The 23967-nt window shown below is 49.3% G+C and overlaps 1 protein-coding gene across 4 annotated transcripts in view; it reads right to left on the reverse strand.

Annotated features, from left to right (window-relative positions):
- The window catches only part of CSPP1 (centrosome and spindle pole associated protein 1), a 152143-nt gene that overhangs the window by 50700 nt on the left and 77476 nt on the right, over positions 1-23967 (reverse strand). For all 4 annotated transcript variants that reach the window (XM_073583880.1, XM_073583879.1, XM_073583881.1 and 1 more), the window contains 3 exons: positions 22421-22538; positions 20903-21050; positions 6368-6505 (listed from right to left, as the gene is read on the reverse strand). In XM_073583880.1, the coding sequence (XP_073439981.1) occupies positions 6368-6505; positions 20903-21050; positions 22421-22538 (404 nt within the window). The remainder of the gene's footprint in view (positions 1-6367; positions 6506-20902; positions 21051-22420; positions 22539-23967) is intronic.

The following is a 23967-nucleotide window of genomic DNA, read 5'->3' on the forward strand; positions in this document are numbered from 1 at the left end:
GGATCAGTGGTATGCAAGTCAGGGCAAATCCACACAGCGCTCTGGTTCTGATCCAGGCTCTCTTAAAGGGATCTCCGGTATGGAAGTTAGGGCAAATCCACTCAGCGCTCTGGTTCCGACCCAAGGCCCCTCTTAAAGGGATCCCCGGTATGGAAGTTAGGGCAAATCCCTCAGCGCTCTGATTCTCACCCCAGGCTTCTATTAAAGGGATCATTGGTATGGAAGTCAGAGTAAATCCACTCAGCGCTCTGATTCTGACGCCAGGCCTCTCTTAAAGGGATCCCCGGTATGGAAGTTAGGACCGTTCCACTCAGCGCTCTGGTTCTGACCCCAGGCTGATGGGATGATGTGGGATATTAGGGGTAGTAGTCAGATGCTCTGGCTGACTGGATGATGTGGGATATTAGGGGTAGTAGTCTGGTGGCTCTGGCTGACGGGATGATGTGGGATATTAGTGGTAGTAGTCAGATGCTCTGGCTGACGGGATGATGTGGGATATTAGGGGTAGTAGTCCGGTGGCTCTGGCTGATGGGGTGATGTGGGATATTAGGGGTAGTAGTCCGGTGGCTTTGACGGTATGATGTGGGATATTAGGGGTAGTAGTCCGGTAGCTCTGGCTGACGGGATGATGTGGGATATTAGTGGTAGTTGTCCGGTGGCTCTGGCTGACGGGATGATGTGGGATATTATAGTGAATGTGGCTATGCGGAGTGGGCGGGGCTCTACACTCAGATAGAGATATATATATATATATATATATAAATAATATATCATTATAATTTGTTATAACTAACCGTAGTTAGTTACTATGCCCGGGCAGCGCCGGGCTCTTCAGCTAGTAACGTAATATTTATCATGTTCATTTGTTACACCTTGGTTGTAAATATTTTTTAACATTTTAGCAGAAAGTGAGGTATGTATCATGTTATAATGCATGCCTGCATCATTAATGCACAAGTGCTACATAGGAAGCTCTATTGTCTGCAGTTCAAACACCAGTCCTGGCAGTCTCGCAAGCTGCAGCCCCTCTAGATATATTAAATGGCTTCCTATTATTTTCGTTATAAAATACAGAAGATTTTTCAGGATTCTGCAAAACTTGTCTCATTCTGTGACGACTCCTGGAGTGGACCCTCTGGGTCGTGGCACCAACCCTCCTGGGAAGATCTGACCTAGTGAGTAGTGAGGACCACCCCCTATACAGGGTGTCAGGGGCAAGCCCAAGGGAGTAAGGTACCACGACTGCTGGCACCAGGTGGCAGACTCACAGGAGACACGAGTGAGTGTGTCAGCAGGAATGTGCAAAGCGTGGACACAGGGACACGCAGGGTACAGGACGGTACAGGGAGAGTGTACGGAGACATGGAGAGTGCAGTACAATACAAGGCGTGTACACGGGAGTGCGCTACATACAGGGTAGTGCAAGGCGGGTACACGAGAGCAGGTATGGCGTGCACAGACAAGCACGCCCGGAAGCGAGCGAAGCAGGACGCATGCAAAGAAGCACGTCAGAGTACAGAGTTAGGCAGAAGGTGTGCCAGGAGGCGCAACAGAGTACCGGAACAGAGTACAGGATCAGAGCGTGTGCCAGGAGGCACAACTGAGCACAAGGCAGAGTACAGGATCAGAGCGTGTGCCAGGAGGCACAACTGAGCACAAGGCAGAGTACAGGATCAGAGTATGTGCCAGGAGGCACAACTGAGCACAAGGCAGAGTACAGGATCAGAGTGTGTGCCAGGAGGCACAACTGGGCACAAGGCAGAGTACAGGATCAGAGTGTGTGCCAGGAGGCACAACTGAGCACAAGGCAGAGTACAGGATCAGAGCGTGTGCCAGGAGGCACAACAGAGCACAAGGCAGAGTACAGGAACAGAGCGTGTGCCAGGAGGCACAACTGAGCACAAGGCAGAGTACAGGATCAGAGCGTGTGCCAGGAGGCACAACTGAGCACAAGGCAGAGTACAGGATCAGAGCGTGTGCCAGAAGGCACAACTGAGCACAAGGCAGAGGACCCGAATACAGCGCACAGCCAGGCAAGGACAAGGCAGACCAAGCCAGGAAGCACAACAATAATTAGGCACCTCCCATAGGAAGAGGTAGCCTGATATAGCACATGATCACTAGGACTTCCGGGTCAAGTCCTCTAATACCATAGAGAGGACAGGCCCGAAGACAGAGCTGAGAAGAGCGCGAGTGCACACAAAGAACATGGTGCAAACATGAACCTAAATACGAGAGGTGGGCGTGCGCACCCGACGAGACCCCTGGAGTGGCCATGGCTCTGGAAGAGGTGACGTTGGGACCAAGGTCCCGCCCCCAGGTGAGAGCGGCGTGACAGGCGGCATGACACATTCCCTTATAAAATGCATATTTATGCCCCCAGCCTTGGATGGAGAACCACACTGATTTACTAGATTGTTAGCTTGTGAGATGGACCATCACTCCACCTGTAACTGTTGAACTACAGTGGCATGTAAAAGTTTGGGCACCCATAGTCAAAATTACTGTTATTGTGAATAGTTAAGCAAGTTGAAGATGAAATGATCTCTAAAAGGGCTAACGTTAAAGATGACACATTTCCTTTGTAATTTAAGCTAAAAAAAAATATTTTTTCATCTTTTACATTTTAAAAATTACAAAAAAAAATGGAATGTGCAAAAGTTTGAGCACACTGCATGGTGAGTATCTAGTAGCACCCCCTTTTGCAAGTATCACAGCTTGTAAACACTTCTTGTAGCCAGCCAAGAGTTTTTCAATTCTTTTTGAGGGATTTTCATTCATTCTTCTGTGGGAAAATTCTTCCAGTTCTGTGAGATTCCTGAGTCGTCTTGCATGGACTGCTATTTTGAGGTCTAGCCACAGATTTTCAATGATATTCAGATCCGGGGACTGTGAGGGCCATTGTAAAATCATGAGCTTGCGTCTTTTGAGGTAATCTTATTGTGGATTTTGTTGTGTGTTTAGGATGATTATCTATTTGTAGCAGCCATCCTCTTTTCCACTTGAGCTTTTTTACAGATGGTGATATGTTTGCATCAAGAATTTGTTGAAACTTGATTGAATCCATTCTTTCCTCTACCTGTGAAATGTTTCACGTGCCTTGGGCTGCAACACAACTCCAAAGCAGGATTGATCCATGCTGATAGTGAAGAAGCCATAAGGGTACCGTTACACCTAGCGACTCACCAGCGATCCCGACCAGCGATATGACGCGGTCAGGATCGCTGGTGAATCGCTAGGTGGTCGCTAGTGAGCTGCCACTCAGGCAGATCTCACCAGCGACATCGCTGGGGACGGGGATCGCTACTTACCTGTGAGACGCGGCGATCCTGCGTCCTCCTGCCCGGCTCCACGCGTCGCTCGTCGGCGCCACAGGAAGCGCCGCAGGAAGTGGCCTGGAATGGTCCAGGAGCTTCTTGCGCGATCAGCGATAACCAGCGGGGGAGCCGGTCGGAGGTAAGTATCACATGCAGCGATATCGCTAGCATTATCGCTGCAACGTCACAAAATCGGTGACTTTGCAGCGATATTGCTAGCGATATCGCAGTGTGTAACAGGGGGCTTAACTCTATCAGGCTAATTAAGATCTGAAACCTTGGTCAAAGTTATGCAAGAATACAAATCTCCAAGGGTGCTTAAACGTTTTCATCGGCCCATTTTCCTTTTCGTAATTTTAAAAATGTAAAAGGTGGAAAAAAAAATATTTTTTTTTCCTAAAATACTAAGGAAATGTGTTATCTTTAACTTTAGGCCTTATAAAGATCATTTCATTTTCAACTTGCTTAAAGGGAACCTATCACCTGTTTTGGCCGCTATAAGATGCGGCTACCGCCTTTCAGGGCTTATCTACAGTATTCTATAATGCTAAAAGCACACAAAAGGAGCAATTGGTAGTTAAACACATTGCTATATGAGCTGCACTTTATCTTTCCAGCAAGGTGTTTACTACTAGCACTGTCCCATCCAAATGGATAGTTACACCCTCCTTTTTTATGCAGTTTGTACATTGATGTTTGCGACTATTGTGGAAAACTTTGTTTTTATTATATAATTAATAATAAAATATATTTTTATATCAGGACATATGGTCAATGGTTTAGTGTGGTATGCTCAGTATTCTATAATGCTGTAGATAAGCCCCCAGTCCAACCTGAAAGATAAGAAAAATAAGTTTTATTATACTCACCCAGGAGGCGGACTAGTCCAATGTGTGTCACAGGTCTGGGTCCGGCGCCTCCCATCTTCTTGCGATGCCGTCCTCCTGCTTGCTTCATTGCTCCCCGGCATCGCACTCCTGCGCAGGTGTACGTCTCTGCCGTGTTGAGGGCAGAGCAAAACACTGCAGTGCGCAGGCGCCGGGAAAGGTCAGAGAGGCCCAGCGCCTGTGCACTGCAGGACTTTACTCCAAAGTTTTTATATGGGTGAAATGGTGGATGAGGATGAGGAAAAAGCCAGTATGCTAAATGACTTTTTTTCAGCATTTACACAAGAAAATCCCATGACGGATAACATGATCACTGATAAAAAAATCTCCATTAAATGTCACCTGCTTAACCCAGCAGGAAGTACGGCGGCATCTAAAAATCACTAAAATTGACAAATCCCCGGGCCCGGATGGGATACACCCGCGAGTACTGCACAAATTAAGTACAGTTATAGATAGACCAGTACTTTTAATCTTTAAAGATTTCATAATAACAGGGTCTGTACCACAGGACTGGCGTATAGCAAATGTGGTGCCAATATTCAAAAAGGGGACAAGACTGAACTTGGAAATTATAGGCCAGTGAGCTTGACCTCTACGGTGGGTAAAATCCTGGAGGGTTTTCTAAGAGATACAATACTGGAGTATCTGAAGAAGAATAACCTCATGACCCAATATCAACATGGGTTTACAAGGGACCATTCCTGTCAGACTAATCTGATAAGCTTTTATGAAGAGGTAAGTTCCGCACTGGACCAAGGCAATGCAGTGGACATGGTGTACATGGACTTTTCAAAAGCTTTTGATACGGTGCCACACAAAAGGTTGATACATAAAATGAGAACAATGGGGATAGGGGAAAATATGTGCAAGTGGGTTAAGAGCTGGCTCAGGGATAGGAAACAAAGGGTGATTATTAATGGAGGAAACTCGGACTGGGTCAAAGTTTGCAGTGGGGTACCACAGGGGTCAGTTTTGGGCCAGCTTCTTTTTAACATATTTATTAATGACCTTGTAGGGGGCATAGAGTAGAATTTCAATATTTTCCGATGACACTAAACGCTGCAGGGTAATCAATACAGAGGAGGACAATTTTATATTACAGGAGGATTTATGTAAACTAGAAGCTTGGGCTGATAAATGGCAAATGAGCTTTAATGGGGATAAATGTAAGGTTATGCACTTGGGTAGAACAAACAAAATGTATAATTACGTCTTTAATTATAATACACCGGGCAAAACTGTCACTGAAAAAGACCTGGGTGTATGGGTAGACAACAAGCTCACATTTAGTGGCCAGTGACAGGCAGCTGCTGCAAAGGCAAATAAAATAATGGGATGCATTAAAAGACGCATAGATGCTCATGAAGAGAACATAATTTTACCTCTATATAAGTCACTAGTGCGACCACACTTAGAATACTGCGTACAGTTCTGGTCTCCGGTGTATAAGAAAGACATAGCTGAACTGGAGCGACTAAGGTTATTAGGGAACTGGGGGGTCTGCAATACCAAGATAGGTTATTACACTTGGGGTTATTTAGTTTGGAAAATCGAAGGCTATGGGGTGATCTTATTACAATGTATAAATATATGCGGGGACAGTACAAAGACCTTTCTAATGATCTTTTTACTCTTAGACCTGTGACGGGGACAAGGGGGCATCCTCTACGTCTGGAGGAAAGAAGGTTTAAGCATAATCACAGACGCGGATTCTTTACTGTAAGAGCAGTGAGACTATGGAACTCTCTGCTATATGATGCTGTAATGAGTGATTCCCTACCAAAATTTAAGAAGGGACTGGATGCCTTTCTTGAAAAGTATAATATTACAGGGTATACACACTAGTTATATTGTGTTGATCCAGGGAGCTAGTCTGATTGCCGTATGTGGAGTGGGAAGGAATTTTTTTCCCCAATGTGAAGCTTACTGTTTGCCACATGGGTTTTTTTTGCCTTCCTCTGGATCAACATGTTAGGGCAAGTTAGGATAGGATATGGGTTGAACTAGACGAACTTAAAGTCTTCCTTCAACCTTAATAACTGTGTTACTATGTTACTTTATGTACTACTTTGTATTGTATTTATAGTCTGTACATATCCTTGCTTAATTGTAATGTGCTGTGAAACATGTTAGTGTTATATAAATAAAATTATTACTTACCTGGTATTTTGCCAATAGAAGTAGTGTGATCAGCTAGACTGGTGTCGACTGCAACAACTGCCCTCCTGTCTTCAAAGGCTCTAACGTCAGGATTTTGATAAGCATCTTCATTTAGCTTATGCATTTGCTTAAGATCAGCTAAAATAATAATGAAGGATGTTATTACTTATATGAGAACTCTAAATTGTACAGTAGGTTAAAGTGTTAATCTCACAATAGCAAGACAGATCTATGAGGGTTCAACCACTTGGACCAACAGTGATCCCAACAATGAGGCTCTTAAACCCCCAGGAGCCGGGCTATGCGGAGCCACATCTACAAGACATAAAAAATACAAAAGTGTATATATGTTTAAATTGTCCCTCTCTTTTCAATCCAAAATAAATAAAAAAAGGCATATTAGGTATTGAGGAATCTGTAAAAGAGCAATCTATCAAATAATAAATTTAATTAACCCAAACAGTAAGGCTGAGTTCACACGTGGCTTTTTTTTTTTCTGCGTTTCCGCGGCGGTTTTAACCGTGCGATTTTGCCGCGAAAACGCGAAAAATAAGCATCCCATGCATTTCTATGGGATTCCGCAATGCTGTGCTAATGCTGCGGTTTTTACCACGGCGGAATCACTTCGCGGTAAAAACCGCAGCATGCTCATTAATTTTGCGGAATCGCGGCGATCCCGCACCCATAGGAATGCATTCCTCCTCTTACTTTCCGCATGTGGCTGTGCACACCATGCGAAAAGTAAGCAGAACAATTGCGGATGGTACCCACGGTCCGGAGGAGAGGAGACTGTCCTCCGGGCTTTGGGTACCATATCCCTGTAAAAAGTAGAATTTAAAATAAAAAATATTGTTATTCTCACCTTCCGACGTCCCGCGCAGCCTTCCCGCCTCTCTCCACGCTCCCGGTCCCAGTAAGCCTTTGCGAGCAATGACGTCCGTTCTCGCGGTCACGAGACGTCGCGATCCCGCGAGAATGTACGTCATCGCGGGCATTTTCGCAAAAGATTACTGGGAACGGGAGAGTGGAGAGAGGCGGGAAGGCTGCGTGGGACGTCGGAAGGTGAGAATAACAATATTTTTTTTATTGTTTTTTTACATTTTATCTTTTACTACTGAGGCCGCATAGGCGGCCTCAGTAGTAAAAAGTTGGTCACAGTTGTCAAACACTATGTTTGACGAGTGTGACCAACCTGTCAATCAGTTCTCCAAGCGATGCTACAGATCGCTTGGAAAACGCTAGCATTTTGCAAGCTAATTACGCTAATTTTTTTTTCCTACAAAGTGCTCACATTATTAACCTTTTCACGACCTAGCGATTTTCATTTCCTCACTTAGGTGGAAAGAGGATACGACTTTGGGCAGGTAGGACGGGCACGTCCTGAAAACTGCCTTGTCCTGATGAAAGTTCAGGAACGGAGGGCGGCAGGATAGGGCTGCCAAATCCGAAACTCGTCTGATTGACGTAATTGCCACTAGAAAGACCACCTTCCAAGAGAGAACGGTCAGTGGCACGTCCTGCAGCGGTTCGAAAGGAGCCTCCTGTAAGTCCCCAAGAACCAGGTTAAGGTCCCATGACTCCAATGGCCTTCTATGAGGAGGCGCCACATGGGAGACTCCCTGAATGAATGTCTTGACCTGAAGTTTGGTGGCAATTTTGCATTGGAATAGCACTAACAAGGCCGAAATCTGGCCTTTGAGCGAGGCCTGACTTTAATCCGGATTGAAGGAATTCCAATATGGCCGGAATGTAAAACACCAGAGGGGATCGACCATGATCCTTGTACCATGAAAAAAAAGGTTTTCCAGGTGCGGTGATAGAAGCGCATGGACACGGGCTTCCTAGCACTAATCATGGTGGAAATCACGTCGTGAGAGAACCCAGCCTGTGCTAAAATCCAGGATTCAATGGCCACGCCGTCAAAGACAGGGCCCCGGGAGTTCTGGTGGTAAATCGGGCCCTGAGAGAGTAGATCCCAGCGATCTGGAAGTCGCCAGGGGACGTCGGCGACCAGTTGTATCAGTTCTGCGTACCATGCCTGGCGCGGCTAGGATCACTGGTACTTTCTCTGTTCTGATCTTCTTGATGACCCTCGGAAGCAAAGGGAAGAGGGGGGAAGATGTACGGGAGCCGGAACCGGTGCCACGACAGAACCAGGGCGTCCGCTCCGATGGCGCATGGATCGCGCAATCGGGCAATGAATTGAGGAACCTTGTTGTTTAGTCTTGAGGCCATGAGATCCACATCTGGAGACCCCCAACGATGACAAATCTGCTGAAAGACTTCCGGATGAAGAAACCACTCTCCCGAGGCAAGGCCCTGGCGAATGAGAAAATCTGCCACCCAGTTCTCTACGCCCGGGATGTGGATTGCTGAGATGGGTGAATGGTTGGTCTCGGCCCAATGAAGGATGTGACTCACTTCGTGCACGGCCATCCTGCTCCGAGTACCCCCCTGACGGTTGATATACGTTACAGCCGTAGCGTTGTCGGATTGGATCCTGATGGGGTGACCTGCGAGGAGATGGTAGAAACTCTGTAGAAGTAATTTGATCGCACGTATCTCCAAGATGTTGATGGGGAGACGTGACTCTCGAGTTGACAAACTACCCTGTGCCGTGTGGTGACTAAAGACCGCACCCCAGCCCAGAAGACTTGCGTCGGTGGTTACTATCAACCATCTTACTGGGAGAAAATACCTCCCTTGACTTAGGGATGACTTCAGTGTCCACCACTTGAGGGCTTGTCTGACCCGCAGGGACAGAAGGAACCGACGGTCCAAGGCTAACAGCAACGCGCGTTGTAAGGGACGGAGATGGAACTGTGCAAATGGAACTGCTTCCATCGATGCCATCATCTTTCCGAGAACTCTCACGCTGAAACGAATGGAGTGAGAATCCGGTCGGGAAAGAGTCAGCGCTGCCTGTTGTAAGACTTGGGTCATTTCTGGAGGGAGAATGACTAACACGCGGGAAGTGTCCAAGATCATTCCTAAAAAGGAAATCTGCTGGGCCGGTTTTGGGAAAGACTTTTCGAAGTTTATCTTCCAGTCCAGGCGAAAAAGTGTATTTACTGTTATATCCACGGATTCCTCGCAGGCTGGAAGGACCCTTGATGAGCAGGTCGTCCAGATACGGTAACACCACCACTCCCCAAGAGTGGAGAATGGCCATGACAGCCGCCATGACCTTGGTAAAGACTCTGGGGGTGGTGTCGAGTCCGAAGGGCAAGGCAACGATCTAGAAGTGTTCCTCGTGAACTGCAAAACGCAGGAACTGCTGGTGGGATGGGCAGACTGGAATGTGAAGGTAAGCGTCCTTGATGTTGATGGATGCTAGGAACTCTCCTTTTTCCATGCAAGCGACAACTGATCGGAGAGATTCCATTCGGAATCGCCGTACCCTGACAAACTGATTTAATAGTTTGAGATCCAGTATGGGACGCATCGTCCCGTCCTTCTTTGGAACCACAAAAAGGTTTGAATAAAAACCCTTGAACCTTTCGTGATGAGGGACTGGAATGATGACTCCGTCCCCTTGCAAAGCCTGAACAGCCCGAAGGAAGGCTCTTGTATTTTTCTTGGGGGGTGAGGACCGGAAAAAACGTGTCGGACTTGGGGGGGGGGGGGGACAAAAATTCTCTCGTATCAGGAGGACACCAGCTCCCTGACCCACGTGTTGTGGTCGACCGTGAGCCAGGTCTGACTGAAGGAAAGTGGACGACCGCCTACTTTGTCGGTGTCCACCGGATACCGCAACAAGTCATTGTGTAGAAGATCTATGGGATCTGGCTCCCCTAGATCCAGATGTCCTTGGCCTGGGCTTCCAAGAGCGGTTAAGTCTGTATGAGCCCTGAGAGCCTCTGTCTCCACGCGGGGGCCGACTTGATCCGGAAGAGAAGGTAGTGGAAGACCAACCGGAATTGTTGTGAAAAGATCGAAAACGCGTCGGCTTGTTGGCTCCGAAACGGCCAAAGAGCCTTTTGTTGAGGAAGGAATTTACTCTTTCCCCCGGTAGTATCAGAGATGAGCTGGTCCGGTTTCTCTCCAAAAAGACGACCAGTCTGATAGGGCAAGGAAGGCAACGATCTTTTAGATGTGGCATCCGCCCGCCAGTCGTGGAGCCATAGAGCTCTTCTAATGGAGATCGCATTAGCGGCAGTTTGAGCAGCGCAATTGGCGGCATCTAAAGAAGCGTCCACTGCAAAGTCCGCTGCGTGAATAATCTGCCTGGCGACCCTGATTGCCTCCGGAGGAAGATTGCTACCCTGGAAGGCAGTAATTAAGACTTCTGCCCAAGAGGCCATTGCCTTAGTAACCCAAGTCACCACGAAAGATGGAGAAAGCGCCGCTCCTGAAGCTTCAAAAACTGAGCGGGCAAGGTAGTCAATTTGACGAGCGGAGGGGTTTCTGACTGAGGAGCCCTCAGAGACGGATCGGAGCGTTTTAGAAGCAAGACGCGATACAGGAGGACCCACCAAAGGGGACTGTAACCAATCCTTCATTAGGTCTGGAGCAAAAGGGTATTTAGTCTCAGTAGACTTTTGCCCTGTGAACCGCTTATGTGGCCGATCCCTGTTTCTGGACAATGTCCTTAAACTCCGGATGGCTGGCAAATAACCTGCGTAAACGTTTGGACCTCTTAAATGAGATAGCGTGTGCTGGAGCGGGGATAAACTGTGTTCCAAATTATTATGCAAAAAGAGTTTAGGAGTGATAAGGTTAGAATTTTTTTGTTTGTCATTTAAATTCATTGATGGTGATGTGTGTCAGGACTCTTTATATCACTGAAAGCAACTGCGCAATTAGTTTGGCAGGTGTGTCCAAATAAAGGGAAGACTACTTAAGAAGGCTGTTCCACATTATTAAGCAGCCTACATTTTTTGCCAAAATGGGAAAGAAAAAGGATGTGTCGGCTGCTGAGAAGCAACAAATTGCGGAGTATTTAGGTCAAGGCATGACTACAATCAACATTGCCAAGACACTTCATCGTGATCATAGCACAATCAAGAAGTATGTAGCTGATTCCCAGCACACACGTGTGAGTGCTGATAAGGAAAAACTGAGGACTCTTTCCAACAGGCAATTGCGTCAGGTTAAAAGAGCAGCTGCAAAAATGCCTTGTCATAGCAGCAGACAAGTTTTTGAAGCTGCTGGTGCCTCCAACGTCCCCCGAACAACAAGATGCAGGGTCCTTCAGAGGTTTGCAGCTGTGCGTAAGCCATCCTGTCGACCACCTCTATCCACTGCACACAAGCAGAAACGGCTCCAGTGGGCCAAACGATACATGAAGACTGACTTCCAAACTGTTTTGTTCACCGATGAGTGCCGTGCAACGCTCGATGGTCCAGATGGATTGAGTGGAGGATGGCTGGTTGATGGACACGGCTAAGGCGCCAACAAGGAGGAGGTGGAGCAATGTTTTGGGCTGGAATCATGGGATGAGAGCTTGTTAGCCCCTTTAGGATCCCTGAAGGGGTAAAGATGCACTTCCTGCCATGGTTCAAGAGGAAGAACCGTGCTTTCCGCAGCAAGATCATTTTCATGCATGATAATGCACCGTCTCATGCTGCAAATAACACATCTGCATCTCTGGCTGCTATGGGCATAAAACATGGATTTTTGTGAGTACTCACCGTAAAATCCTTTTCTCCGAGATGCTCATTGGGGGACACAGAGACTGTGGGTGTGTGCTTCTGCCGTCTGGAGGCTGACACTAAGTATACAAAAAAAGAGTTAGCTCCTCCTCCGCCGCATACACCCTCGCCCCCAGACCGGGCGTAACTCAGTTTAGTGCATAGGCAGTAGGAGAACGCGCCTTATATTCAGGCAAGAAATTATACGTCTGGAAAAGGGACCACCCTGATCCTTACATAAGGATTTGTATAACTCAAAATAAGCAAAAGCCAACTGGCTAGTAGGGTGGGTGCTGTGTCCCCCAATGAGCATCTCGGAGAAAAGGATTTTACGGTGAGTACTCACAAAAATCCATGTTTCTCCTTCGACTCATTGGGGGACACAGAGACTGTGGGACGTTCTAAAGCAGTCCCTGGGCGGGATCTTAGCTCACCCAATCCATGCTATTTTGCGCCCCTGATTAGAGGTGCGCAACTGCTGCCTGGAGAATCTTTCTTCCCAGGCTTGCATCCGAGGATGCCTGGGTATGTACGTTATAATGTTTGACAAACGTATGCAAGCTGGACCAGGTAGCTGCTTTGCACACCTGTTCCGCTGAAGCTTGGTGTCGCAGTGCCCATGAGGCACCCACTGCTCGAGCCGAGTGTGCCTTGATCCCTGCCGGAACCGGCGTGCCACTGATTTCATAAGATTCTTGGATCGTCAGGCGAACCCATCTGGCCAAAGTCGCTTTGGACGCAGCGAGCCCCTTCCGCCGCCCTTCTGGGATCACGAATAGAGAGTCTGTCCGGCGGAAAGGTGCTGTCCTTGTCACATACCTCCTAAGGGCTCTTACCAGATCCAGGGTGTGCAATGCCTTTTCTACCCTGTGCACCGGTGCCGGGCAAACCGAGGGTAAGACAATGTCTTCGTTGATATGGAATGCAGAGACAACCTTCGGCAAGAAGGGAGGAGCTGGCCTTAAAACTACCTTATCCTTATAAAAAGTCAGGAACGGCGGTTTACAAGATAAAGCCGCCAATTCCGAAACCCGCCTAATAGACGTAATAGCTACCAGAAAAACGACCTTCCTGGACAGGTAAGGTAAGGAGACTTCTTGTAACGGTTCGAAAGGAGGCTCCTGAAGGGCCCTGAGCACCAAGTTCAGGTCCCATGATTCCGTCGGCGCCTTATAGGGGGGTACTAAATGTGCGAACCCCTGCATAAACGTCCTAACCTGCCAGACCGAAGCAACCTTTCGTTGGAAAAGCACCGACAGGGCCGAGATTTGCGTTCTGAGCGAACTCGGAGCCAATCCTGCGTCCAGCCCTGCCTGCAGAAAAGCCAGTACGTTGGGGATTGAAAAAACCAGAGGAGCCACTCCGCGATCCCTACACCAACGGAAAAAAAGTTCCCAAGTCCGATGATATACTCTCGCCGAGGAAGGCTTTCGGGCACTCACCATTGTGGCCACCACATCGCGCCTGAATCCTGCCTGTGTTAACAGCCAAGATTCAATGGCCACGCCGTCAAACACAGGGCCCCTAAGTTCGGATGGTAGATCGGCCCCTGGGACAGCAAGTCCGGCCGATCTGGGAGACGCCAGGGTACGTCCACCACTAGCTGAACCAGATCTGCATACCAGGCCCGCCGAGGCCAGTCTGGGGCCAGCAGAATTGCTGGAACCTTCTCTCTCCTTAACTTTCTGATGACTCTTGGAAGCAGAGGTAGCGGGTGGAACAAGTACGGGAGACGAAACTGGCTCCACGGAAGCACCAGAGCGTCTGCTGCGATTGCCTGCGGGTCGAGGGATCGAGCGACGAACCTTTGTACTTTGGCGTTCTCTCTGGATGCCATAAGGTCCACGTCTGGTGTCCCCCACCGTTGGCAGATCTGTTGAAAAACCTCGGGGTGCAGGGACCATTCCCCTGCCGCGACCCCCTGTCGGCTGAGAAAATCTGCCGCCCAGTTTTCGACTCCCGGAATGTGCACCGCTGAAATTACCACGTGGTTCTTCTCGGCCCAACGCAGTACCAGCCCAACCTCGCGCATGGCTGCTTGGCTGCGCGTGCCCCCTTGATGGTTTACATACGCTACTGCTGTAGCATTGTCCGACTGAATGCGCACCGGCCGGTGTCTCAGCAAACACTGAAACTGTTGCAGGGCCAATCGTATTGCTCGTATCTCCAGAATGTTGATCGGGAGAATTACCTCCCGAATGGACCACCGCCCCTGGGCTGTGACACTCTGGAAAACTGCTCCCCAACCCTGCAGGCTTGCATCGGTCGTCACCACCAACCACTGTTCCGGGGGAAAGGGTTTCCCCTGGACCAGAGACGAGTCGCGAGTCCACCATCGGAGTGATCGTCGGACCAGCGGAGACAAATTGCACCGATGACTGAGGGATAGCAGCCTTCGGTCCCATGCTGACAAGAGCGCATGCTGAAGCGGACGGAGATGGCCAGCCTAGACGGGCCAGGGTATCCAGCGTGATACTGACATTCTCCTGGCACACCTGAAACGACGGCCCCTTTACCAAAAGGTCGTCCAGGTAAGGTAGTACCGTTATGCCCCGAGCATGCAGGATGGCCATAACCACCGCCATTATCTTCGTAAAGACTCTGGGAGCAGTGGCCAGACCGAAGGGCAGAGCAACAAATTGAAAATGTCGCCCTCCGATCGCAAAACGCAGGAACCTCTGGTGTGGAGGAAAAATCAGAATGTGCAGATATGCATCCTGCACATCGATCGAGGCCAGGAACTCCCCTGGATCCATGGCTGCAATGACCGAACGGAGGGATTCCATCCGGAACCGCCTGACTGATGAATTTGTTCAGGATTTTTAGATCTAGTACTGGCCTTACTGTCCCGTCTTTTTTGGGGACCGAAAACAGGTTGGAGTAAAAACCTTGTGTCTCTTCGCTTTTCGGCACTGGGACAATGACCCCGTTGCGCTGTAGCGTCATTATGGCCTGTAACAAACCCTCTGCCTGCGATTCTGTTCCGGAAAGCCGGGAACGGAAGAATCGCCGTGGCGGGAGTCCGAGAAACTCTATCTTGTACCCGGACGATATCAATTCTGCCACCCAAGCGTCGCGTGCCACTGCGACCCAAACGTGGCTGAACCTTAGTAGGCGTCCGCCCACTCTGTCGTCCGTAGGTACGAAGCGCCTCGAGTCATTTTGCTGGAGGCTTTTGGGATCTGGCCCCCCTCGTTCTGGGCAAACGGCCTCGGCCTCTACCCAGCGGATTGGCTCTGTAAGAGGTTTGCCTTTCCCTAATCTGACCATCATTTGCGGAGGTGGATGCTCTGGCCGAAGTCCCCCTCCAGGGGTTACGAAAGGGCCGAAAACGCCTCTGTGTCTGCCTGAATGCTGGCCAAGTCCACTGCTGCGGGAGGAAACTACTCCTCCCCCCTGTGGCTTCTGAGATAAGCTTATCAAGCTTCTCACCGAACAACCGATTGCCCTGAAAAGGCAATGAGGTCAAGGATTTTTTGGAGATAGAATCCGCTTTCCACAATCTCAGCCATAATGCTCGCCTAACGGCGATCGCATTTGCTGCTGCCACAGCAGAACACTCGGCCGCGTCCAGAGAGGCGCTGACGAGAAAATCACTTGCCCCTGATATCTGATTTGTCACCTCCAAGACCTCCGCAGGCAGATCTCTGTTTTGGAGGGCATTATGCAGAGCGTCCGCCCATGAAACCATGGCCTTAGCCACCCAAGTAGCCGCAAAGGAGGGGGCCAGGGCTGACCCCGCTGCCTCATACACCGAGCGGGCAAGCCCCTCTATAAGGCGATCAGTTGGGTCCTTGATAGAAGAACCGCTGGGTATCGACAATAGCGATCTTGATGCTAAACGTGATACCGGTGGGTCCACTACTGGCGACTCCACCCATCCTTTATGGAGTTAAGGAGGAAACGGATACTTTGCTTGCAGCGCTTTTTGCATTGCAAAACGCTTATCCGGGTGTTCCCTATGTTTCTGGACTAGCTCCTCGAACTCCGGATGCGTGGCAAACCTTCTATGCGGTCGCCTGGTCTTCTTGAAGGAGACCTTGTGACCTGAGGCCGTGGACACATCGTCCTCGATCTCTAATGTCTGGTTGACTGCCTCAATGAGGCTGTCCACCGAGTCTTGGTATCCCAGGCTTTCTGGATTCCAGGCCTCCTCCTCCTCCTCGCCCTCATCCTGCTCGCTTCCTGAGCTCGGCGACGGGGAACGAGATGCCCTAATACCCGCCGCCGAAGCCCCAGAGGGTCCGGACGACGGGGAACGAGCTCTCTTGCCATGAGCTTGTCTGGTGCTGGAGCGGCCTCTAACGGTCGGAGGGTCCTGAGACGTGGACGAGCTGTCTTCCGCTGGCAGACCACCATCCTTGTCCCTGCCCGGGCCTCGAAGAGACTCAATTGCCCTTGTAAGGGACATCATAGAGTGTGATAAAGACACCGCCCATTCTGGGGGGTCCTGACCTCTGGGCTCTGCAACAATGGGGGGCTCCTGGGCTCGCTCCGACTCGCAGGCTTCACAAAATTTACCCGGCTGTGCTTTAGGCAGCCTGACCCCACAGGAAACGCAAACAGCGTATAGGAAAGAGTGAGCTTTCCCTTTGCCAGACATATTGCAAGGTAGGGTAGGAGGAGGAGGATAACCCCTTCCTTGACTACTAGTGCGGCACTCGAAACGGGGTTGCACTCACCCACCGGTAATGTCCCACCTTGCGTCTCTTCCACGGGGCGTGCGGCGTTACTCGCCGGGGCACTTGCGGCGCACTCCGGGAGATAGGCGGCGGCTTCCGGCCGCAGTTCGGCGAGGAAATGCGAGGAGGGGGAGGGGGGCGGGAGCTCCCCGGTAACTGTGCGCGCCCGCCGCTCTCCGCCCCCGGAAGTTAGTGGGCGGGGCTTCCGGCTATCCCCGGAAGTCGGCGGGCGGGCGCGCGGAACTCCGGACCTCCCCATACAGCGGGGACCGCGGCCGCCGACGGGGCTTCTGGCCGCACTCCACGTGCGGCGTTCGAGGGAGGGGGGCGGGAGCTCCCCGGTAACTGTGCGCGCCCGCCGCTCTCCGCCCCCCGGAAGTTAGTGGGCGGGGCTTCCGGCTACCCCCGGAAGTCAGCGGGCGGGCGGGCGCGCGGAACCTCGGACCTCCCCATACAGCGGGGGCCGCGGCCGCCGACGGGGCTCTGGCCGCACTCCACGCCCATTAACAAAGGTGAGCCGGGCCGCCGTGGGGGCTCTCTTGTGGTGCTCTCAACCCCATCCCTGGGCAGGGAGGGGGAGGCTACTGCACCGGTAAAAACCTTGTGTCTCTTCGACGCTTCGATCCCTTGGCTCACTTGCGCCTCCAACTCCACCCCTGGTCTCACTACCTAGGGGTGGTAGGGGCATTAATGAATTCCCACGTTGCAGGAGAGGAACAACGTGGAGGATCACTCACACGTGCTCGCCCGTTGGGGTTCATGGGGAAACCGAATCCTCTTATCAGGATGCGTTGCCGCCTCTTTAAAAAATAACAAAGAAAAATGGTTGTCTGGGGAAAAGTCCCAGATGTGTCCCTCGGTGCGGGAGAGGAAACACGTGGAGGGCTACTCACACGTGGTCGCCCGTTGATGATTTGGGGAGATCGGACCCTCTCTATAGGATCCGTCGCCCCTATCTTATCTTCATAGAAGGGGAAGAAAAAAAAAAAAAAAAAAAAACTAGTCTGGAGCTCCAGACTGCGTGTGCCTCCATCAGACACTAAGCAAAAAACTGAGTTACGCCCGGTCTGGGGGCGAGGGTGTATGCGGCGGAGGAGGAGCTAACTCTTTTTTTGTATACTTAGTGTCAGCCTCCAGACGGCAGAAGCACACACCCACAGTCTCTGTGTCCCCCAATGAGTCGAAGGAGAAAGAGGACAAACTTATGGTGTAGCCACCATCTTCCCCTGACCTCAACCCCATTGAGAACCTCTGGAGCATCATCAAAAGGAGTGTTTATGATGGCGGGAGGCAGTTCACATCTAAGCAACAGCTCTGGGAGGGTATTCTGTCCACATGCAAAACAATTGAATGTTCAGAAGCTTCTTTTGAACAAGGGGTCCTATGTGCAAATGTAACATCACCTAGAATAAAGTTTTGACTTGAAAACTGTTTGATTTCATTTTGTAATAAGCGGATAATGCTTATAATTTCACAATTGACCATTTTTTTGTTCAAAATAAAAATAAAAAGGTTGAAAACTCTGCTGTGCATAATAATTTGGAACATGCATTTTGAGTGTTTCTTATTTTTAAAAATATATTGCTCTCATAGGCAGTTTGTTCAAAAACATTGCAATTATACTAGAATATTAGATGACTGGAAAATAACAATGACTGCAATTCATATAGGTAATTTAGAGAAAATATGAGGAAATATTTTTTGCATAATAATTTGGAACACAGTGTATTTTCCTCATCCAACTCCAGAATCCTGTTGACTGATTCTATAAGAGAATCAAGCGACTCTTGGTCAGTTGGAGGATTCTGAGGGGCTGACGTGTCAGATTCGAATTTAGAGTCGTGCTCGCTGCGAACAATAGGAGAGGGAGAGCGAGAGACAGAACTCACCGGTGCTGAAGCAAAAGCGTGACTAGGGGACGCGTCATGGGTCCGCTTTCTAGCCTGACCATCCCTTGAGCGAGTACGGCCCCTGCTGGTGGATGGTTCCCCGCCGTCGCCAGGGCCCTGCTCGGGCGGTAAAGACGCTTTCTGACTTAAAGAGGTTTCCTGGAGGGAGTCTATGGCCTGGGTCAGTGACTCCACCGACCGTGACAGGGGCGCAGCCCACTCAGGGGGACTAAACGCAGGAAGCCCCGCAGCAGTGGTTGCGAGGGGCGTTGGAGCGCAGGCCGGGGCACAGGCTGGGTCGCAGTCCGTGCATAACTGATTAGTCTGGGCACGGCAGTCTTGCAAGTGGCACACACGGTAAAAAACGCAGTGTGCTTCTTAGCAGCCCTTTTAGTCTCCTTAGATTGAGACATAGCGCTCCTGAAAGGGTTAAAAGCCGAGTCTGGTCTGCAGCTGCAGGGAATGTGCTGGAAAGGGGTTAAGCTTTGTTCCGAGGGCAGATGCGGCTTATCCCGGTCCTGTGCTGTGTCCCCAGGAGGAATAGCGGTGGTCCTGTGGTGTCACCAGGTATCCGGCAGAGTGCGCGCCTCACAGCCTGTTACCAGAGCAGGCTGAGGTAAATTTCATGGCCCCCCCCAAGACTAGGATTTCACCTCTCGTAAGAGACGAGAGGTGCCAAGGAGGGGAGCAGCGGCGCTAGCGTGGGCGGCGATATTCAAATTGCGGCCTAGTAGACTGGAAAAAGCCAGGGACTAAATTTTTGGCCTACCCGTGGTAGGCGCCGAGAGCGGGGGGCGGCGCTACCGTGGGTGGCGCTATTCAAATTGCAGCCTAGTAGGCTGGAAAAGCCGGGGATTAAATTTTTGGCCTACCCACGGTAAGCGCCGAGAGCGGGGGGGGGCCACGATGGGGCGCTGGAGCACCGCTGCTGAAAATCAAGTCAGCGCCTCTTCCGGGGACTAGGACCCAACCCCATACCTATACTCCAGTGCTCAGGCCGGCCGCGCTGTCCGGGGCCATCCACGCAGGTATTCTCATCCTCCTGGGCTGATGTAGCAGAGCTAGTTCTTAAATTGGTATGCTCAATTGATCAACCCTATAGGTAGAATGGAGAGCCATGGGGCTGATTCAGAGCATTTGGGAGCGCTGTAGGTAAATGGTCCTCCGCCGGTCTCCATGCACTTCCATGCTTCTTCTGTTGCTCTTGCCCTCATATCCTTCCCCGTAAGGAATAATCGTCAGAGGAATCAGCCCCATTTGTCGCAGGAAAGTTTACGGGGAGGTATACTCCGCGTGCTTGTCTGTTGTTGGTTCAGGAGAGAGCGGGCCGTAGAAAGGAACCGTCGCCCCCTTCAATCCGTTAATTAAAAAATAAAAATATACAGAAAAATCAAAAATAAAATAAAAACGGTGGGGTCTGAAGCCACACCCAAGTGCCTCCTACAGACACTAAGCAAGAACTGGAGAAGTCTCATCCAGTGAGAGGGTGTATACTGCAGGGGAGGAGTTAACTTTTTTTTCTGGTTTACTTAGTGTCCTCCTAGTGGCAAGCAGCATAACACCCACTGTCTGTGTCCCCCAAATGAGGCATAGGAGAAATAACAATTGTTTGACGTTGTCGCACATCTTTGCATTACCCAAGAATTTTAAGCATCGTGAGTTGAGGAGGCTGGAAGGAGGGAAAGCAGTGGCTCTTAAGCGGAGAAAGAAGCAGATTTAGCTAATAAAATAAGTTTCATATATTCACTTGTACAATTGATTTACGCCAAGTTTGTTGAAACCACAGTGACCACTTCACCCTTGTCTGTAGTCATGCGTGCACCACACTAACCCCAAATAACAGACTCAATAGTTAATAGTCTCGCCCGCTCCTTCCCGAGCTTCCAGTTTTAGCAAGCAATTCAAGTTAGTGCCCACATCCCAATATCAGCTGATGATAATAGTTCACTGAATTATAGCAAGACTGCTTATTCCTGCACTTGCTGAAATTCTCACAAGCAAACTTATAGGGGACATTTTTATAAAAGCAATTTTTTTTTATATACTTATTGAAGTTTAGTGTGCCTTGAAAATTCTTCTCTATAATTTTGATAGTGTGTCATTCGATTTTATTAACAGATCCAAAAACACCGCCAAAGATTATAAACCCTCACAATTTTACAAAGAGATTATGGCACTGGCAATCTATAGGTGGTAAAATGCCAAATTATTCAGCCAGTGTTGATCAGACACCATCTTCTGTATGCAGCCATGACAAATACATTATTACATCCAATGCCAGACAAACTGTACCAAGAGGACCCCTGCCAGAAGCCAGAGAAGGGCACTTACTAATCAGATTTCCTTTCTGATCTTTCAGTGGGGCTCCTCCACCCCCTTTACCCCATGGGTTGTAACTCTTCATATCTGCTTCCAGTTTAGCCTCATAATGTTCACTTTCTTCTTTTTCCTTTCTGCGTCTGTCATTTCTTTCCCTTATCTGTAAAAAAAAAAATTGCTTCAAATTAATCTTATAACAGTGTTAGGATTTGCATAGTAAAGAATTGAAAATCATTTTGAACCATTAAACTGTTATTTCCACTGTGGACATTTAAGTCATATCCACAGGTTACATACATTTGTATCAAGTACGACCTCCACTGTGCACCACTGATAGTCAATAGGTGGTCGCACATGTGCAGCCCTTTCCCTGTACTTATATTGGAGTTCCAAAATCTGCAAAGCAAGGTCGCTCAGAAATTTTCATAACTCCCTTTCCAATTATTGGAGAGACCAACACATGGGCTCTCTGCACTGTCCAAATGGGACAATCCACGTTATACCATAACATCGATAGCAGGTTCAAGTTCACTATGGAGACTAAATTATAAGGTGACAAGGAGGGCTGGGCCATTAATCTAATACACCAGATTAATTCGCCATTGCAGGTTGGCACAATTTTTATATTTAAGAAAATCGAAAATTTGTTTTTTGGTCTGCCAAATATTGTGTCACCAGTGGAGCAGGCAGTGTAAAAAGGAGGCGAGCCCGGCTTCTAGTGCACAGTACTTGCACTCCAGGAGAAAGATCAATCCCAGTCAGCTCTCTCCAGTCCACCGTACAGCCGTTAGCAGCTCACCTCCCTCCTCTCACCCTCATCTTCTGAAGAGATGCAGTTATAAGTCACCAGCCCAACAGCTTTCACAGCAGGTCTCCTAATCTTGCTCTCTGGTCTCCCTGTCCAGACCTGTGACCTGTGTGCTTGGACAAATGCTCTGTTATCTCTTGTGTGTAAATACAGGAAGAACAGTGAAGACTCAGGACAAGCCCAAGAGCTAAATGTGTATGTATCGCTATAACGTCACTGGTTTTGTGACGTTATAGCGATATTGCTAGCGATATCGCTATGTCTGATGCTTACCTCCAACCGGCTCCCCCGCTGGTTATCGTTGACCGCGCGAGAATGTCCTGGGCCGTTTCTCGTCGTCAGCTTCCTGCTGGGCTTCCTGTGGCGCCGACGAGGGACGCGTGGACGCGGGTGGGAGGACGTCAGGATCGCCTCGTCTGACAGGTAAGTAACGACCCCCGACCGCTGCTATGTCGCTGGTGAGATCTGCCTGTTTGCCAGCTTACTAGCGACCACTTACCGATGCACCAGCGATCCTGACTGCGTCATATCGCTGGTGCATCGCTAAGTGTGACAGTACCTTTAGGCTGGGCTTTATAATTCTAAAGTATTACTATTCCCCAGAGCTGTCACTCAAGGAGGAAAGCCTGACCTGCCAGAAACCAGGGAGGAAGGAGACTGCATTGCTCTGAACTGCTCAAGAGAAATTTAAGAATATTAATTTAAGGGGTTAAATAACAAACCTGCCGTTCCAGTTCCTCCTGATACGAAATAACAGCCTCTCGGGTCTGTCGTGGCCTTTCTTCTGGAAATGCTCCTAAACTGGCCCCCTTTCCAGCACCCGGCCTCTGTTTATTATCCCTTGGAAACAACAAAAAAACCCATTTTATTCCTAACTATATTTTTACTGGTATTAAAATTTTAGAACATAAAAAAGTAAAAAAATAAAGTGAAAGCATATACACTCACTGGCCACTTTATTAGGTACACCTGTCCAACTGTGTGTTAAGACTTAATTTCTAATCAGCCAATCACATGGCGGCAACTCAGTGCATTTAGGCATGTAGACATGGTCAAGACAATCTCCTGCAGTTCAAACCGAGCATCAGTATGGGGAAGAAAGGTGATTTGAGTGCCTTTGAACGTGGCATGATTGTTGGTGCCAGAAGGGCTGGTCTGAGAATTTCAGAAACTGCTGATCTACTGGGATTTTCACGCACAACCATCTCTAGGGTTTACAGAGAATGGTCCGAAAAAGAAAAAAAATCCAGTGAGCGGCAGTTCTGTGGCCGGAAATGCCATGTTGATGCCAGAGGTCAGAGGAGAATGGGCAGACTGGTTCGAGCTGATAGAAAGGCAACAGTGACTCAAATTGCCACCCGTTACAACCAAGGTAGGCAGAAGAGCATCTCTGAACGCACAGTGCGTCGAACTTTGAGGCAGATGGGCTACAGCAGCAGAAGACCACACTGGGTACCACTCCTCTCAGCTAAGAACAGGAAACTGAGGCTTCAATTTGCACAAGCTCATCGAAATTGGACAGTAGAAGATTGGAAAAACGTTGCCTGGTCTGATGAGTCTCGATTTCTGCTGCGACATTCGGATGGTAGGGTCAGAATTTGGCGTAAACAACATGAAAGCATGGATCCATCCTGCCTTGAATCAACGGTTCAGGCTGGTGGTGGTGGTGTCATGGTGTGGGGAATTTTTTCTGGGCACTCTTTGGGCCCCTTGGTACCAATTGAGCATCGTTGCAACGCCACAGCCTACCTGAGTATTGTTGCTGACCATGTCCATCCCTTTATGACCACAATGTACCCAACATCTGATGGCTACTTTCAGCAGGATAATGCGCCATGTCATAAAGCTCGAATCATCTCAGATTGGTTTCTTGAACATGACAATGAGTTTACTGTACTCAAATGGCCTCCTCAGTCACCAGATCTCAATCCAATAGAGCATCTTTGGGATGTGGTGGAACGGGAGATTCGCATCAGGGATGTGCAGCCGACAAATCTGCGCCAACTGTGTGATGCCATCATGTCAATATGGTCCAAAATCTCTGAGGAATGCTTCCAGCACCTTGTTGAATCTCTGCCACGAAGAATTGAGGCAGTTCTGAAGGCAAAAGGGGGTCCAACCCCTTACTAGCATGGTGTACCTAATAAAGTGGCCAGTGAGTGTATATAAGTAAAAGTTGGGTCAGACAGAAATACACTTTATTGGGTAATTTGACAGCAACATTTGCGTTATACAGGTGTGCCAGGCAGACGGATCAACATCTATCTCT

The sequence above is a fragment of the Dendrobates tinctorius genome, unplaced genomic scaffold, assembly GCF_039654945.1.
Source record: "Dendrobates tinctorius isolate UK_male_01 unplaced genomic scaffold, ASM3965494v1 ptg000082l, whole genome shotgun sequence".
NCBI lineage: Eukaryota > Metazoa > Chordata > Amphibia > Anura > Dendrobatidae > Dendrobates > Dendrobates tinctorius.